The 16,726-nt window shown below is 45.0% G+C and overlaps 1 protein-coding gene and 1 long non-coding RNA gene across 2 annotated transcripts in view; one reads left to right on the forward strand and one right to left on the reverse strand.

The window, feature by feature from the left end:
- Window positions 1-16,726, reverse strand: part of mgat4b (alpha-1,3-mannosyl-glycoprotein 4-beta-N-acetylglucosaminyltransferase B) — a 36,306-nt gene that overhangs the window by 8,050 nt on the left and 11,530 nt on the right. Inside the window, exons 2-7 of the mRNA XM_047585773.1 lie at window positions 7,088-7,267; window positions 6,094-6,237; window positions 4,696-4,829; window positions 3,941-3,987; window positions 2,455-2,568; window positions 2,126-2,201 (exon numbers count right to left, since the gene is read on the reverse strand). Coding sequence (XP_047441729.1) covers window positions 2,126-2,201; window positions 2,455-2,568; window positions 3,941-3,987; window positions 4,696-4,829; window positions 6,094-6,237; window positions 7,088-7,267 — 695 coding nt within the window. The remainder of the gene's footprint in view (window positions 1-2,125; window positions 2,202-2,454; window positions 2,569-3,940; window positions 3,988-4,695; window positions 4,830-6,093; window positions 6,238-7,087; window positions 7,268-16,726) is intronic.
- On the forward strand, window positions 6,247-7,488 carry LOC125008500. Its single transcript, XR_007112898.1, has 2 exons — window positions 6,247-6,460; window positions 7,164-7,488. It is a non-coding gene; the product is annotated as an uncharacterized LOC125008500 (long non-coding RNA).

Consider the following 16,726-nt stretch of genomic DNA (forward strand, 5'->3'; position numbering starts at 1 on the left):
GGAGACTTGGTATTTAAACCTGGTCGTGATCTGCAGGAATCAGCTGTGTAGTTTAGGAGTGGCCGCATCTTTTCTCTGTTTCCTTTCTGATTTGCATCAATTCCTGATGGACACTCTGGGAAATGATCTTTTCAATTTGAAACCAGATCGAAGACAAGATTTAGTAAATTATGAGCAAAGCTTCCAAGAAATGAGCTGGAAAATTACAGCGTTTATAGATGAACTAATTACAGAATCTGTCCCAGTTTAACTCCTCTGGGTCGGAGGAAACTCTGAAAGATACGAGACGACGACAACAAAGAGACGAGTGAACACAAAATAAGAAACTAATACAGAAACGAGAAATGAACAAAGACACATGAACTGAGTGTAAAGACAAACACAAAGACGTATAAAATGTTGTAAAATGACCAGAGAATGAAGAAAACCACCAGGAAAGATAAACTAAAGTATGAATAAGACAGAAAAACAACCAAAAATGAGACAGTAAACGAGGTAAAACTACCACAGAGTTCAATTCAGATGCTAAATCTGTGTAATTTTATTATTTATTTATGAGCTGAAGAGACGGGATGAAAAGTTTGGAGTTTTTTAAGAAGAAGATTCATCTTCAAATAAATAACCTGGTGTGTTTATGTAGGTTAAAATGGGTTTATAATGAGGAGGAGGAGGAGGAGAACCAACTGTTTCTTCTTCTTTCATCTATAAAGGGAACAAAGAGTCGCTCCATTAACGCGTCTGTCTGTCATTCTACCCACAATGCAACAGTTTCATCAGACGGCGGCAGCGTTTCATCACAGACTTCCGGCTTCATTACAGCCGGTCCGGCCTTAAAACTCAGCGTTTCCTCAGAGGACACGAAGGTAAGACACCGAAAAACGAGTCAAAACCACCAAAGAAGGAGGAAAACGACACAAATTAGTTTACACTGACTGTATATAACGTAGGAGAGCAGGTGTTAATTTGAGCCGGATCCTTAATTTTGGCCTCCCTGTGTTCCGGTACTTATTATTTGAGCATGTATATATATATATATATATATATATATATATATAATGTGCATATGTTAATATACAGAACAAATCCCAAGAATTTCATGTTTATTAAGATTTAACATCATTTGAGGGTCAGAGATCTGTAGCCACGCCCCTCACACAGGAAAAAAAAAGAGAAAGTTTTGAAATTCGCCGCATTTGAGGAGCAAACACAGAGGAAAAACATTCCAACGCAAACATGTCAAAAGGACAATTAAATTTACTGACTTAATTTCATAAAGAAGGAAGAGTTGCATGACACTTCAAAACGAGTCAGCTGCAGCGGCCATGTTGATGGTCAAAACCGGCTGCAGCAGGATGCTAGCGCCGCGACAGCTAGCACGGTTCACCGACAGCTAGCACGGTTCACCGACAGCTAGCACGGTTCACCGACAGCTAGCACGGTTCACCGACAGCTAGCACGGTTCACCGACAGCTAACATGTTTCAGCGACAGCTAGCACGGTTCACCGACAGCTAGCTAAGCCGGGGCAGGAGGCTGGTACCATGGCAACAGTCAGTCAGGTGGACCAGCAACAACCGGAGCAAGAGGCGGGAACCGGAACCTGGACACGCTCGTGACGTGGGTGTTTTGGACAACTACATATGGTGAGCATACTGTTATTATTTATTAATTTATTAATTTTTTTACCCGTTAGACCTGTAGAGAAAGTTATTGCTGACTGTAAACTGTGAGTGATGTGGGCATTTGCCTGTGCTGTGCGGAGTAAAGCCTAGAATAACTGTAAATTTGTGTCGTAACATTTATACCCTGGATGTTATTTGAGGCTTGTAAGTCCTACAGAGTGGTATGTGGGCATTTTCATGGTGTTTTCAGTAGGTTTTCTGTGCCCGTCTCCTCATCCCTGAGCTTTCATGTGTAGTTTGCGTTCTGGCACCTTATAATTTACAAATCAAGCTCTGGACCAGAGTCAACAAAAAATGAGCACAAAGAAAAGGGAACAAGATAATATGTAAAATTAATAAGCACAAAGGAAAATTAAAAAAAACTGCTGAAAATGATACAAAAAAGATGAGAATGAATAAAGAAAAAGATCAAATCACCCATAAAAGTTGATGTGGTTTCTTTACCTGGACGTAGTAGGTTCCTTTAGTCTGAGCGTACATCATCAGGAAACAGTAGTCCAGGTTCTGCTTGGTTCTCCATCTGAGGAGGAGGAGGAGGAAACTAAACATTAGCAACAGAAAAGTGAAACTTCCTGTTTCACACACTGAGCATGCTCACCTGCGTTACCATGGGAACGACCAGACTTCACATTGATTTCTGCCTTTAAACATGTGTTTGTGTGTCTGTGTCACTAGTAGCTACTATTAGCATGAGGTGACTATTAATCAAGTAATTAAGATAATTTTGTTCCATTTATATAACTTTAATTTTTAAAAACCACCCAGTGACTGACCTGACTCTCTCCTTCGGGTCTCCGAATGACTCTCTGAGCCGAGAGAAGTCTGGGTAGAAGTGGACGGACGGAGAGACGACCTCCAACAGACCAGACTGGATCTCTGCAGGAAAACTGGAGGCCAGAGGGAAACAGTCACAACACACAAGACACAAATAAACAGACAACCACACAAAGACACAACAACACCGACAAACGAGATGGAGGATCCGTTTTACCTGGGGACCTAGAAACATTAGCTCAGAGGCTAGGAAGCTAGAAGAGCTACTATTAGCTCAGAGGCTAGGAAGCTAGAAGAGCTACTATTAGCTCAGAGGCTACGAATCCGGAAGAGCTACTATTAGCTCAGAGGCTAGGAAGCTGGAAGAGCTACTATTAGCTTGGAGGCTAGGAAGCTGGAAGAGCTACTATTAGCTCAGAGGCTAGGAAGCTAGAAGAGCTACTATTAGCTCAGAGGCTACGAATCCAGAAGAGCTACTATTAGCTCGGAGGCTAGGAAGCTGGAAGAGCTACTATTAGCTTGGAGGCTAGGAAGCTGGAAGAGCTACTATTAGCTCGGAGGCTAGGAAGCTGGAAGAGCTACTATTAGCTCGGAGGCTAGGAAGCTGGAAGAGCTACTATTAGCTCAGAGGCTAGGAAGCTGGAAGAGCTACTATTAGCTTGGAGGCTAGGAAGCTGGAAGAGCTACTATTAGCTCGGAGGTTAGGAAGCTGGAAGAGCTACTATTAGCTCAGAGGCTAGGAAGCTGGAAGAGCTACTATTAGCTTGGAGGCTAGGAAGCTGGAAGAGCTACTATTAGCTCGGAGGCTAGGAAGCTGGAAGAGCTACTATTAGCTCAGAGGCTAGGAAGCTGGAAGAGCTACTATTAGCTTGGAGGCTAGGAAGCTGGAAGAGCTACTATTAGCTCGGAGGTTAGGAAGCTGGAAGAGCTACTATTAGCTCAGAGGCTAGGAAGCTGGAAGAGCTACTATTAGCTTGGAGGCTAGGAAGCTGGAAGAGCTACTATAGCTCGAGGCTAGAAGCTGGAAGAGCTACTATTACTCAGAGGCTAGGAAGCTGGAAGAGCTACTATTAGCTTGGAGGCTAGGAAGCTGGAAGAGCTACTATTAGCTCAGAGGCTAGGAAGCTAGAAGAGCTACTTTTAGCTCAGAGGCTACGAATCCAGAAGAGCTACTATTAGCTCAGAGGCTAGGGAGCTAGAAGACCTACTATTAGCTCTGAGGCTAGGGAGCTAGAAGAGCTACTATTAGCTCAGAGGCTAGGAAGCTAGAAGAGCTACTATTAACTCAGAGGCTAGGAAGCTAGAAGAGCTACTATTAGCTCAGAGGCTATTAGCTTTGCTATCAATAGAAACTGCCAGATGTCCCCAGGTAACACTTGTCCTGTTCTAACAAAACATAAAGATAATGAGTTCCCAGCCAGGACCACATCAGACGTGTCTGTCCGTTGCCATAGTAACGGCATCCCATCATGCACGTGGACTTACAGGCGCTTTAGGTTGTCGGCTACACTGCTGGCGTACTGTGGGTCAGCCTGAGGACACAAAGAGGAGCTACTGTTAGCTTAGCTGGGAGGCTAGGAGGTGCTACTGTTAGCTAGGAGGCTAGGAAGAGCTACTATTAGCTAGGAGGCTAGGAAGAGCTACTGTTAGCTAGGAGGCTAGGGAGAGCTACTGTTAGCTAGGAGGCTAGGGAGAGCTACTGTGAAATTTAAATATTACAAAGATGGAGGCTTTGAACAAGCTTACTATTATATTCTTCTCTTCTTTTAAATTGTAAATTAATATGTAAACAGAGTCACATGAAGCAGCTTTAAATCTCAGTAGGAACCAAAATGGCGTCCGGTGTTTCCTTCAGGAAAACATTAGAGGAACTCTCGTTCTCTGAGAGGACGGAGCTTTAAGAAGCTGATTACAATAAAAACCAACATCTTCTCAAAGAGCAGAAGTTTCTAGATGTTCATACGTGATTCTGTGCATATTTTAGGTTACACTCATTTTATTTTGACGTATTTTAAACCCTGTCTTACTTTGTACAGTGTCCGTGGGAGTTTTGAAAGGCGCCTATAAATTAAATGTATTATTATTATAAGAATACTGCACTGAAGTCTGAGAGGATTTTAAACATTTAATCAGCAAAGCAAAAAGACTGAAGCTATTAAAGAGTGAAATAGACACAGAGGTTTGAGGGGGACTGAGACCCTGAAACATTTAATAGAATATGAGGGCGGGTGGACTCGGACCTCAGCGATGAGGACCACGATGATGCAGTCGTCCTTCTCTGCGGCGCTGAGCTCTGACATCAGGGAGCTGAGAGTGTCGGTCAGGTACGAGTGCACCTCCCGCTTCACGCTGGGGACGCCCATCACTATGGAGACTGGAGACAGGACGCAGACCGGTCACACCCAGCACATACACAGAGCCCTCCGTCACATTACAGGTGCTTCCACGACATAGACACAGCCCTCCGACACATTACAACATACACACAGCCCTCAGTCACATTACAGGGTTTTTAGAAGTGTTTCCATGACATAGACAGAGCCCTGGTATTTAGAAGTAGGGATGCACCAAAATTCTGCACTGATGCTGATGTTTTTGTTTTTACTTTTATTTTAAATTTACGTGTTCCTGAACTGTTTTTAAGTCTCTAATCTGATCTTTAACTGAGCACAAACTCAGTCCGAGAAATTTATCAAACAAACACAACCTTCAATGTCAACTTGATGTTTACTATAACCTTAATATATCGCATGAATATCTCTGATCTTTATCCGAGCATCAGCACAAAACCTGAGCGAAGTGACGTAACAGGTGTTTCCAGGACATACACAGAGCCGGGGTCAGGGGCGTTTCAAAATAAAAGCTTGATTAGACTGAAGCTGCAGAATGTGAAATGTTTCCAGCAAATACCCCCGTCCGAGAGTAATGCTTGGAGTAAGGCCTGAAAGTTTGGAAACGTTCTCAGTAAAAGAACCGGATTAGTTTGAAACTTCAGAATGTTTCCAGCAAGTACCCACAGCCCAGAGTAACGCTGAGGAACCAGGATTTAAACCAGGATTTAAACCGAGCCCTTTATGTGATATGGCCGTGTGAGTTTCCAGGAAATACACAGAGCCATGGCTCAGCTGAACCAGGCTGAACACACACAACCTTTAACTCAGTTTCTCTGTTTGGTTTCAAAGGTTTTACAAATAAATCTGATCTGTGACACAAACACAAGATGAGCCCGTGTTTCTTAATCTGCTGCTGCTCCCGTGGGTTTCATCGCGATTTATTTATGTGTGTGAGCAGCGACCGTCACGAAACGTTTGGCTCAGCAGAAAACAGATGTTATAAATAGATTTTAAGAGTCGGAGCAGTGACCTCGTTCGGCCCCGTGGTCTGAGGGGGGGGGCTTCAGCTTTTCTTCATGTGTCTGTAACCTTTAGTGTTTTAATTATGTTACACATGAAGACATTAGTCCAGAGGTCCACGTTAAACTGGTCCTTCAGGACGTGTTGGACGCCATGTTTACCTGACTGAGGATCAGCCTTCCTGTGGTCGCTCTGTTTTGCACCTGGATTATTTTCTTTGCTCCGCTGAGCGCTGCATGTGTTTTACCTGCAGGAGGATAAAGGGGGAGGAGTCTCTGTCTTTACCTCCCGTGCGTCCCTGTCCCAGGTGCACGGCCGGCTGCAGACTGTCCTCTCGGTTCAGCAGGTGAGGGAGATGATGGAAGATGGAGGGAAGCTGCAGCACGTTTTTGCTGCTGCTCACGTTCCACAGCTTCATCCTCGTCTCCTCTGACGACACAAAGACACATGAGTCAGGACGAAGGGACGATTCCTCCGGACAGAGACACATCAGGACACATTTAAAGGGTCAAACCAGATTCACTCTGGACAGGAAACATGGAGCCACATCTGCTGCAGTTCCTCCAGCCTCCACTAGAGGCTCCTGCATGACGGCATCAGGACCATGTTCCTGACCCTGGTCCCTGTGGACCCTGGACCTGGACCAGACCAGGTAGGTGTAGCTACATGCTACATAGCAATGCTAAGCTAACAGCCACCAAGGCTACATGCTACATAGCAATGCTAAGCTACCAGCCACCAAGGCTACATGCTACATAGCAATGCTAAGCTAACAGCCACCAAGGCTACATGCTACATAGCAATGCTAAGCTAACAAGGCTACATGCTACATAGCAATGCTAAGCTACCAGCCACCAAGGCTACATGCTACATAGCAATGCTAAGCTACACCCCAAGGCTACATGCTACATAGCAATGCTATAAGGTAGGTGTTACCAAGTCCACAAAGGCACGCTCAACCAATGCTAGGCTAACAGCCTCACGGCCTGCTACTCACGATGCCTAGTTACTCGCCACCAAGGCTACACGCTACATAGCAATGCTAAGCTAACAAGGCTACATGCTACATATCAATACCAAGCTAACAGCCACCAAGGCTACATGCTACATATCAATGCCAAACTAACAGCCACCAAGGCTACATGCTACATAGCAATGCTAAGCTAACGGCCACCAAGGCTACACGCTACATAGCAATGCTAAGCTAACAAGGCTACATGCTACATAGCAATGCTAAGCTAAGGGTTAGGTGTTACTAAGTCACTAGGGCCGGACTCACCTGAGAGGCTGCTCCAGGTGCGGTTGATGTCTCTCAGGGCCTGTTTCTCAGCGATCGCCCTCTTGATCTCCTCCAGGACCAGGTTCAGTTCTTTGGAGCGCCGCAGGTTTTCCTGCTCGGCCGAGTGGAGCCGCTCCCTCAGGGCCAAGAACTCCCTCTGATAAATATCCACCACATCTCCTGTGGGAAGAGGAACAGACGGGAGGTCATGGGTTCGTGTTACAATATATAAAACTACATTTCCCTTCATGATGTCCTCAAGAACAGATACTTTAACACAACAAGAGTTTTTTCTATATTTTAGTAAATTCTGAAAGTCTCTAAAAGAGAACGTGATAAACATTGTTTTGTGAGATAAATGTTGATCCGCTAACATTAAAGACGTGACATTCATGACACTGTTCACGTTTTAATCGGTGTAGTTTCTGTCTGTAAACTGTTTCCCTGTTCTGTGTGTTTGTGTGTTTGTGCTTTGTTTTGAAAAAGGTTTTTAGTCTCAATGGGACATTTCCTGGTTAAATAAAGGCTAAACAGAAAAAAATACATAAATAAATGAAAGGAAACAGAAAACCTGTGATGAAATGAGTCATCCATATAAAAACCAGGGCCAGAGCTTCAGGGGTTGTTTAATGTCAAACCACTGTCACAAAGCTGTGGTTTGGTTTAAAAATAATGACGACGTGTTTAAATGAGAGGATGAGGTAGAAACAATAAGTAAAAGAAACTTAAAGATCTCAGAATCAGAACCAGAATCACGTTATTGATCCAGGAGGAAGTTACTATATGAAGATTAATAAAGATAAAGAGACGACATCTTTCTATCCTTTGTCTTTACTTTCTACTATTGTGCTGATTTTCTTTGTCGTCTTATCACAGACAAACCTTAAATATGAACTGGACACACACGTAAAACACAAACTAGTTTTATAACCACAAAACAATCATCTGACGAGCCCTGAGATTAATGCAGAGGCTCTTTAAAGGAGCCTGAACCGTGGATTGGGAACCACAGCACAACTCAGAGTAATGAAGCTAGGACGTGCTACTGTTAGCTAGGAGCTAGGGCATGCTACTGTTAGCTAGGACATGCTACTGTTAGCTAGGAGCTAGGGCATGCTACTGTTAGCTAGGACATGCTACTGTTAGCTAGGACATGCTACTGTTAGCTAGGATGTGCTACACAGAACTTGCTGGTATTAGCTAGGACGTGCTAACGTTAGCTAGGAAGGGCTACTAGGAAGCTAGGAACACAACACAACCAAGACTCAATGAGGAAGCAACAATGAATCTGAAACCACATTTAGAGGCAAACACACGACAAATCCTGACAAATTAAATGATGTGAGAATAATGTGTGTGTGTGTGTGTGTGTGTGTGTGTGTGTGTGTGTGTGATTTGTGTGATTTGTGTGTGTGTGTGTTGTAGCTCATGATGCTGAAACTGTTCATGGTTGTGAAACAGCAGCAGGTAGCGAACCGTTGCTTTGAGACTATTTCTGCTCAATAATCAGAATTAATTTATTGATCCCGGAGGAAATGACCTAATAACTGATTTAACCGACTGAGACTGAGACTCAGAGAAACAAAGGACAAAGCTGCTCATGGTTCTGAAACAGATTCGAGAATCAAACCGTTTGTTGTCGTGTGCTCAGTAAAAACAACAGTTCAGACAAACAGCTGCAGGTCTGGAAGATGGAGGAAGATCCTGAACATGTGTGAGACTATTTCCAGTACGGGATGTTTTTAGATTTAATCTGTGTCATTACTTTTATTTATTGCAGCGTTTAAGAGTAAATCAGAGCAGGATTAATCTAAACTAAGGCTCATCGGCATCAACAGGTACAGAAAAAAAGACATAATCTGAGTAAAAACATGGAAATAAAAGACTAAATCCTTCTTCTGCTGCAGTAAAACGTCCATCATCATCATCATCCCTGTGTTAATGCTGCACGAAGGTAAATCTGCAGTTAATCCCTGATGGACTCACGCATGTTCACTCCATTCAGACTGTTAGAAAATAAGACGACATCTCTCAGTTTAACATTATCTGTTCATATCAGACACTTATTCCTGATTCTGTTTCTGACTGAAATCTGCTTTTTCCTGGACACACTGAACCAGATCAGAGCTGCTTCAGTCTCTCGGTTAAAGTTTAACAGCTGGAAAAGTTGAAGTAAAAACACTTTCACTCCCATTTAGCCGTAATTATCCCTCAAAGCCCTCGTTAATGGAGAACAATAGTCACATCTGTTTGGCTGATAACTGAACTGAATTTATGAGGCCACAACTCTCTTCGCTGATGAGTTTTTAATGATGCTCCTGCCCCGTTATTTATCTGCTCTGATGAAATAATCTCCTTCCTGCAGCCGTCGTCTGTTAAACAGCAAACTCTTGTTTTCCTGAAGGAAAACTCCAGTTTTATTACAGCTGCATGAAAGCCTCACTTTTATTTATTAACACAACAACTTCAACCTTAAAGGAGCAGCTCAGCTTTTCTGAAAATACTCACAATAGTCACGTTATTAGCCTGGATTAGCTTAGCATGAAGACTGACAACTGGGGGTTAGCCTGGAGTCTAGGAAGCTAGGAAATGATATTATTAGCTACAAAGCTGGGAAAGGCTACTGTTTGCAGGGAGGCTAGGAATAGTTACTATTAGCAGGGATGCTAGAAAAGGCTACCATTAGCCCGGAGGCAAGGGAAGTGCTGCTATTGACTACGAAGCTAGCTAGAGCTACGTTCAGCGGAGGAGGCTAGGGAGCTAGGAAAGGCCACTATAAGCTGGGAGGCTAGGAAGAGCTACTGTTAGCTGGGAGGCTAGGAGGAGCTACTGTTAGCTGGGTGGCTAGGAAGTGCTACTGTTAGCTGGGAAGCTAGGAAGGGCTACTGTTAGCTGGGAGGCTAGGAAGAGCTACTGTTAGCTGGGAGGCTAGGAAGGGCCACTGTTAGCTGGGAGGCTAGGAAGAGCTACTGTTAGCTGGGAGGCTAGGAAGGGCTACTATTAGCAGGGATGCTAGAAAAGGCTACCATTAGCTCGGAGGCAAGGGAAGTGCTGCTATTGACTACGAAGCTAGCTAGAGCTACGTTCAGCGGAGGAGGCTAGGGAGCTAGGAAAGGCCACTATAAGCTGGGAGGCTAGGAAGAGCTACTGTTAGCTGGGAGGCTAGGAGGAGCTACTGTTAGCTGGGAGGCTAGGAAGAGCCACTGTTAGCTGGGAGGCTAGGAAGAGCTACTGTTAGCTGGGAGGCTAGGAAGGGCCACTGTTAGCTGGGAGGCTAGGAAGAGCCACTGTTAGCTGGGAGGCTATGAAGAGCTACTGTTAGCTGGGAGGCTAGGAGGAGCTACTATTAGCTGGGAGGCTAGGAGGAGCTACTGTTAGCTGGGAGGCTAGGAAGAGCTACTGTTAGCTGGGAGGCTAGGAAGGGCCACTGTTAGCTGGGAGGCTAGGAAGAGCCACTGTTAGCTGGGAGGCTATGAGGAGCTACTGTTAGCAGGGAGGCTAGGAAGGGCTACTATTAGCAGGGATGCTAGAAAAGGCTACCATTAGCTCGGAGGCAAGGGAAGTGCTGCTATTGACTACGAAGCTAGCTAGAGCTACGTTCAGCGGAGGAGGCTAGGGAGCTAGGAAAGGCCACTATAAGCTGGGAGGCTAGGAGGAGCTACTGTTAGCTGGGAGGCTAGGAGGAGCTACTGTTAGCTGGGAGGCTAGGAGGAGCTACCATTAGCTCGGAGGCTAGGATGAGCTTCTCTCAGAAAGCTGAAGCTGAGTGTTGAGGTTTGGGGGATTTGAGGGTTCAGGCTCGGATCAATAGCCGAGCGCTAACAGACTGTGCGAAGCAGCAGTATCAGGTTGACTCATACCGTAGTAATGTGGATATAATAACATGAGAGGTAATAATATGATCCACCACACAGCTAATGGTCTCTGGTTCCCAGCTAACGGCAGGAAGGAGGTGGTCTGCTGGAAATACGTCCTGATGCTCCAACGCATCAATAAATAAACATCCAGCCACCGAACGCCTTCAAGCTGCAGCTCCTTCACTGATCATCCTCAGTCTGATACAACATTAGCCTTTTATTCATGTGACAGGGACGATGCAACGTTAACCCTTCATAGGCTCTAAGGGAAATACTAGGAAACTGTAATATTTCAGTGTATTACTGTAAGAAGAAGGGTTTATTACTTTTTCTAAATATTTAATTTTAAAGAAAATGAAAAAATCCATACTCTACACTCCTCTTCTTAATAGATTAATAATATTTGAATACTTCCAATCAGAATAATAATAATATTAGTTTTATTCCTCTTCTTTTATTTAGAAAAGATCCGTATCCCTGTATCTTTCCATTAGTTTTGCTTTGAGTTAACATGTTTGTATTGTTGCACCTTGAGCTGCCGTTAGCATCATTTAGCTTCAGTTAGCTGTGAATCAAAGAATATTTTCATGCATGTGCTGCACAGTTTGGTGCTAATTATTAACCCAGTTATTAATTATAGATTTTACGTCATTTAAAATGTTCCCTAGGAACCGAAACGTTATTGATTTTCCACGTAATGAGTTAAAATCACTAAACTGAAGTTTGTGCAGCTGTTGGTCGAGCTCTAATGTTTCCTGTAGATTTTCAGCTGCAGAGGAAATTCATTAGTTCTCAGTTTGAGGCAAATAAATCTCTCTGCAGGCTGTAAAACTGAAACAGAAATTAGATTTCCACTGATCTGATCAGGGCTTTTTGTACTAAATGAAAAACATTCGAGGAAATAATCTGTAATTTAAACCAAAGAGCAAAGTTTTGAGGCGATTCCAGGAAACGTGTCTCTGGTTAATGAGTGGGAGATAAACGAAGGAATGAGACGAGAGTCGGCTTCTGCCTTAAGAACCACATTAACAGACATTAGACCTCGTTAGAGGAGCAACACTCAATTATTATTGTCATCATCATTATTATAACAGCAGCAGAAAGCTCCAAACAGCAGCTTAACAAACACAGTTAAACAGGAACAGGAGCCACAGGAAGGAGGAGCTGAGCTTCTCCTGCTCAGTCGGAGCGAAGGAAGGAAGTGGAGCTGAGTCAGCTGGACACGACGGGATGCGGCTGGTCCCAGGACCAAGTTCAGCCGACGCAAAAATAAAACCAAATATAACAACAGGACGTCCAGAGTCCCACAGATTCAAAGAGCAGAGAGCTGCTCTTAGTGGACAAAGTCTAAGAACATTAAACCAGAACCCTGATGTTCTCTCAGAGCTGGTCCTAGATGGAGGTAGAGATGAAAGGTTCCTAAGAAGGTTCTGCAGTGAGATGTGCTGAGAGCAGGAGGAGAACTTTAAGAGGCTTAGAGAGGAGAACTATTGTTACCGAAAGTCTGTTTTTCTGCAGCTTTTAGGAGTTTTTATCGTCAGCAGCAACAATAAACGTTCCTGGAGTAAAAAATGATCCAAACGAGCGTCTGAAAGTCTGACTGGATCCAGGACTGATCGACCTGATCTAGCCGTTACCATGGAGACCAGACCAGGTAAACGTGAGAACATAAAACCACTGGAGAGGAAGGAGGAGGAGCCACATGGATTCCAGCTTCGGTTCATCTTTGTTTTTCCTGGAAACTCCTCAACCCATTTATTAGGGGATGGTTAATTAGTAGAGGTTACCATGGTTACCATCCATCCATCCATGTTTTTAGGTCAAAGATGGAGCAGCTTTTATTCTGAAACTCAGAGGATTAATAATCCATCAGCAGCACTTAGGTTTTATGTTTTAATTCCAACAGGCTGAATGAACTCAATCCCCAGATGAGTCTGTGGATCCTGGTCCCTGCTGGACCCTGGTCCCTGGTCTTTATCCGGACCCTGGTCCCTGGTCTTTATCCGGACCCTGGTCCCTGGTCTTTATCCGGACCCTGGTCCCTGGTCTTTGTCTGGACCCTGGTCCCTGTCTGGACCCTGGTCTCTATCTGGACCCTGGTCTTTGTCTGGACCCTGGTCCCTGTCCAGACCCTGGACCCTGGTCTCTATCTGAACCCTGGTCTTTATCTGGACCCTGGTCTTTGTCTGGACCCTGGTCCCCGTCTCCTCTGCTGCTGGTTATTAAAGATTCTTTGGAAACTCGGAGGAAAGTCCCCCCCCCCCCCCCACACACACACACACACACACCTTCCGTTGAATTAAACAACAACCTGACGGGTAAAATCCAGCGTCTTATCTCCACAGCAAACACCTGCCAGTGAGATAAGAGCTGAACACAAGAGGAAGGAGCTTCAGTTTGAACAGAACCAACCAAACAAAGAACCGTTCATCCCCTGGACCGGTTTAAAACGACGTAGCATCAAGACTCTTCTCACCAAGTCTGTTTCTAAACTTCAGCCTATAGATCAGTTTCTAACTCGTGTTTCTAGACCAAGTAAAACTAGACTGGTTCTAAATAACTTTTTCCTGAATATTGTCGTCATGTTTGGTTCATGGAGGAAAACGCTAACAAGAGGAGGGAGCTAGCAGGAGGAGAGAGCTAGCAGGAGGAGAGAACTAGCAGGAGGAGAGAGCTAGCAGGAGGAGAGAGCTAGCAGGAGGAGAGAGCTAGCAGGAGGAGAGAGCTAGCAAGAGGAGAGAGCTAGCAGGAGGAGAGAGCTAGCAAGAGGAGAGAGCTAGCAAGAGGAGAGAGCTAGCAGGAGGAGAGAGCTAGCAGGAGGAGAGAGCTAGCAGGAGGAGAGAGCTAGCAAGAGGAGAGAGCTAGCAAGAGGAGAGAGCTAGCAGGAGGAGAGAGCTAGCAGGAGGAGAGAGCTAGCAGGAGGAGAGAGCTAGCAGGAGGAGAGAGCTAGCAAGAGGAGAGAGCTAGCAAGAGGAGAGAGCTAGCAGGAGGAGAGAGCTAGCAAGAGGAGAGAGCTAGCAGGAGGAGAGAGCTAGCCAGCTACACATGATAGAAAGAAACAACATGACAGCCGCTTTCCTATTGGTGGAAACATGCATCCATCAACCAATCAGGACGTGATGTGTCAGTGGTTGCTAAGCAACAGTGAGGCTATATTCAGTCCATGGAGACAGGAGACAGTTTAGAGACATTCAGACATTATTACTGGTTGGACACCTGATAGTTGTGGACGTGGTCCTAAATAGTTTTAATGGAAATAGTTGTAAATAAGTAAATGTGTTGATGAGCTTTAGAAATGTCCAGGTTAGATTTACATTCTAAGTTCTAGAAATGGTTGGTTCAACATGTTTGTGGTTTTCTAACTTGTTCCTCCTGGATCTGATGGTTCTAGTCTGGTTTTAGCTCCAACGTGTTCACACAGTTTGACAGAATGAAACAATAAGTGTAAAGTCTCACATGTGAGGTTGAGCTGAAAGAATGAAACCGAACCAGGACCGAGGTGGATCAGAGTCAGACTCTAGGACACTAGACTCTGGGACACTAGACTCTGGGACACTAGGACACTAGACTCTGGGACACTAGACTCTGGGACACTAGGACACTAGACTCTGGGACACTAGACTCTAGGACACTAGACTCTGGGACATTAGACTCCAGGTCCACAGATCAGAGCTGGAAGGAACATTAACATCTGAAGCAGCCGGCGGCCAAGAAAACAACAGAAAACGCGAGAAGCTAAAGAGGCAGAAAGCTGTTAGGAGCATTAGCTCGTCAGCCAAAAAGAAATAAAAACAGGCTGAAAGGACGAGAAGAACAAAGACAGATTCAGCTTTTATTCCAGATGGAGGAAAGATGGTGGAGGGAGAATAAAGGTTCCCGTCGGGAGGAGGTGTCCACTAGAAACCTTTCATCGGCCCGACTCTGAGCTCAGCCTGAGGCCTGACGCCGTGTGGTGGACGCACTGAGGAACCTTTAAGAGACAACGGGAAAATCTACTCATCTGTTCATCTGTAAAAGAAAACCAATGACCCAAAACATTATGACCACCCCCCGATGTGAAGTGAAACCCCATAAACCAGGACACTGAGCTCATTATACAGGAGAAGAGATTCACACATGGAACTCCCCTAAGCTGCTAAGCTAACAGCCACCAAGGCTACATAGCAATGCTAAGCTAACAGCCACTAAGGCTACATGCTACATAGCAATGATAAGCTAACAGCCACCAAGGCTACATAGCAATGCTAAGCTACCAGCCACCAAGGCTACATGCTACATAGCAATGATAAGCTAACAGCCACCAAGGCTACATAGCAATGCTAAGCTACCAGCCACCAAGGCTACATGCTACATAGCAATGCTAAGCTAACAGCCACCAAAGCTACATGCTACATGTCAATGCTAAGCTAACAGCCACCAAGGCTACATGCTACATAGCAATGCTAAGCTAACAGCCACTAAGGCTGCATGCTACATGGCAACGCTAAGCTACCAGCCACCAAGGCTACATGCTACATAGCAATGCTAAGCTAACAGCCACCAAAGCTACATGCTACATGTCAATGCTAAGCTACCAGCCACCAAGGCTACACGCTACATGTCAACGCTAAGCTAACAGCCACCAAGGCTGCATGCTACATAGCAATGCTAAGCTACCAGCCACCAAGGCTACATGCTACATGGCAACGCTAAGCTACCAGCCACCAAGGCTACATGCTACATAGCAGTGCTAAGCTAACAGCCACTAAGGATGCATGCTACATGGCAACGCTAAGCTACCAGCCACCAAGGCTACATGCTACATAGCAGTGCTAAGCTAACAGCCACCATGGTAGACCCTACAGAGCTGTGGTTTTGAGACTTGAAAGAACCGCAGATTTTAGAAATGTCTGATTCTCTCCACGTTTCCTCTCGTTACAAATCTGATGCATCGAGGCCCAAACACCAACAAAGACTTGTTGTGTCTTTACAATATTATAATATAATTTCACATTTTCCATCGGAGCCGCGTTCCTCCCGTTTCTCGTGGGTGTTTGGTTTCAGTCTGGATGGGCATCGATCAGAGCACCTCCTGGCATCATGACTCCATCGTAGGAGCTGAGAGGAGCTGGAAACGTCTGCGCTCTGGTTTCAGTCGATGTGTCCGGTGGATTCGTGTTAATTTGAGCCTTCAGTCGATGCCTCTGTTTGTCTGAGAGCGTGTTGAAATGAACCAGACTCATTATCGGACGCTTTGGCAGCGCTGGCATTTTTTCACATGTCGCTTCCTCTTAATATCAGCTGTCACATCCCATCAGAGCCGAGACAAAGGGACGAGGAGACGAGGAGGACGGGAGCTTCCCCGGCTTCATTCCTCCCAACAACTCCTGCTCTCATCAGGCTCAATGCAAAAGGCTCAGGGATCAAAGTATTTATTATCTCATCCATCTGGTCCAGCCCGGTCCAACCCGGATCCACCAGAACCCAGAACCCAGAAACCAGGGGAGAAGCAGCTTTGTGCCTCAGTGACGTTTAATTCCACGTGTTTGCTCCTTAAATAAAAACATTATTGTCAAATAGCTCAGACTAAATAAATGACATCGTCCGTGTTTATCTGTCTTTCTGAGGACACGTTTGACTCAGTTAATTAAAGTTATAGAGGAACGAGGACCAGGTATGGACCTGACTCTAGGAGGTGCTCATCCATTCAGGCTTAACAGTAGGTGGCGCTGCAGCTTCTCCACAAAACTAGATCCTTCACATCTCAACCACCTAATGAGTCCAGAGCATCATGGTACCAGGA

This window comes from Mugil cephalus, chromosome 5 (genome assembly GCF_022458985.1).
Source record: "Mugil cephalus isolate CIBA_MC_2020 chromosome 5, CIBA_Mcephalus_1.1, whole genome shotgun sequence".
Lineage (NCBI taxonomy): Eukaryota > Metazoa > Chordata > Actinopteri > Mugiliformes > Mugilidae > Mugil > Mugil cephalus.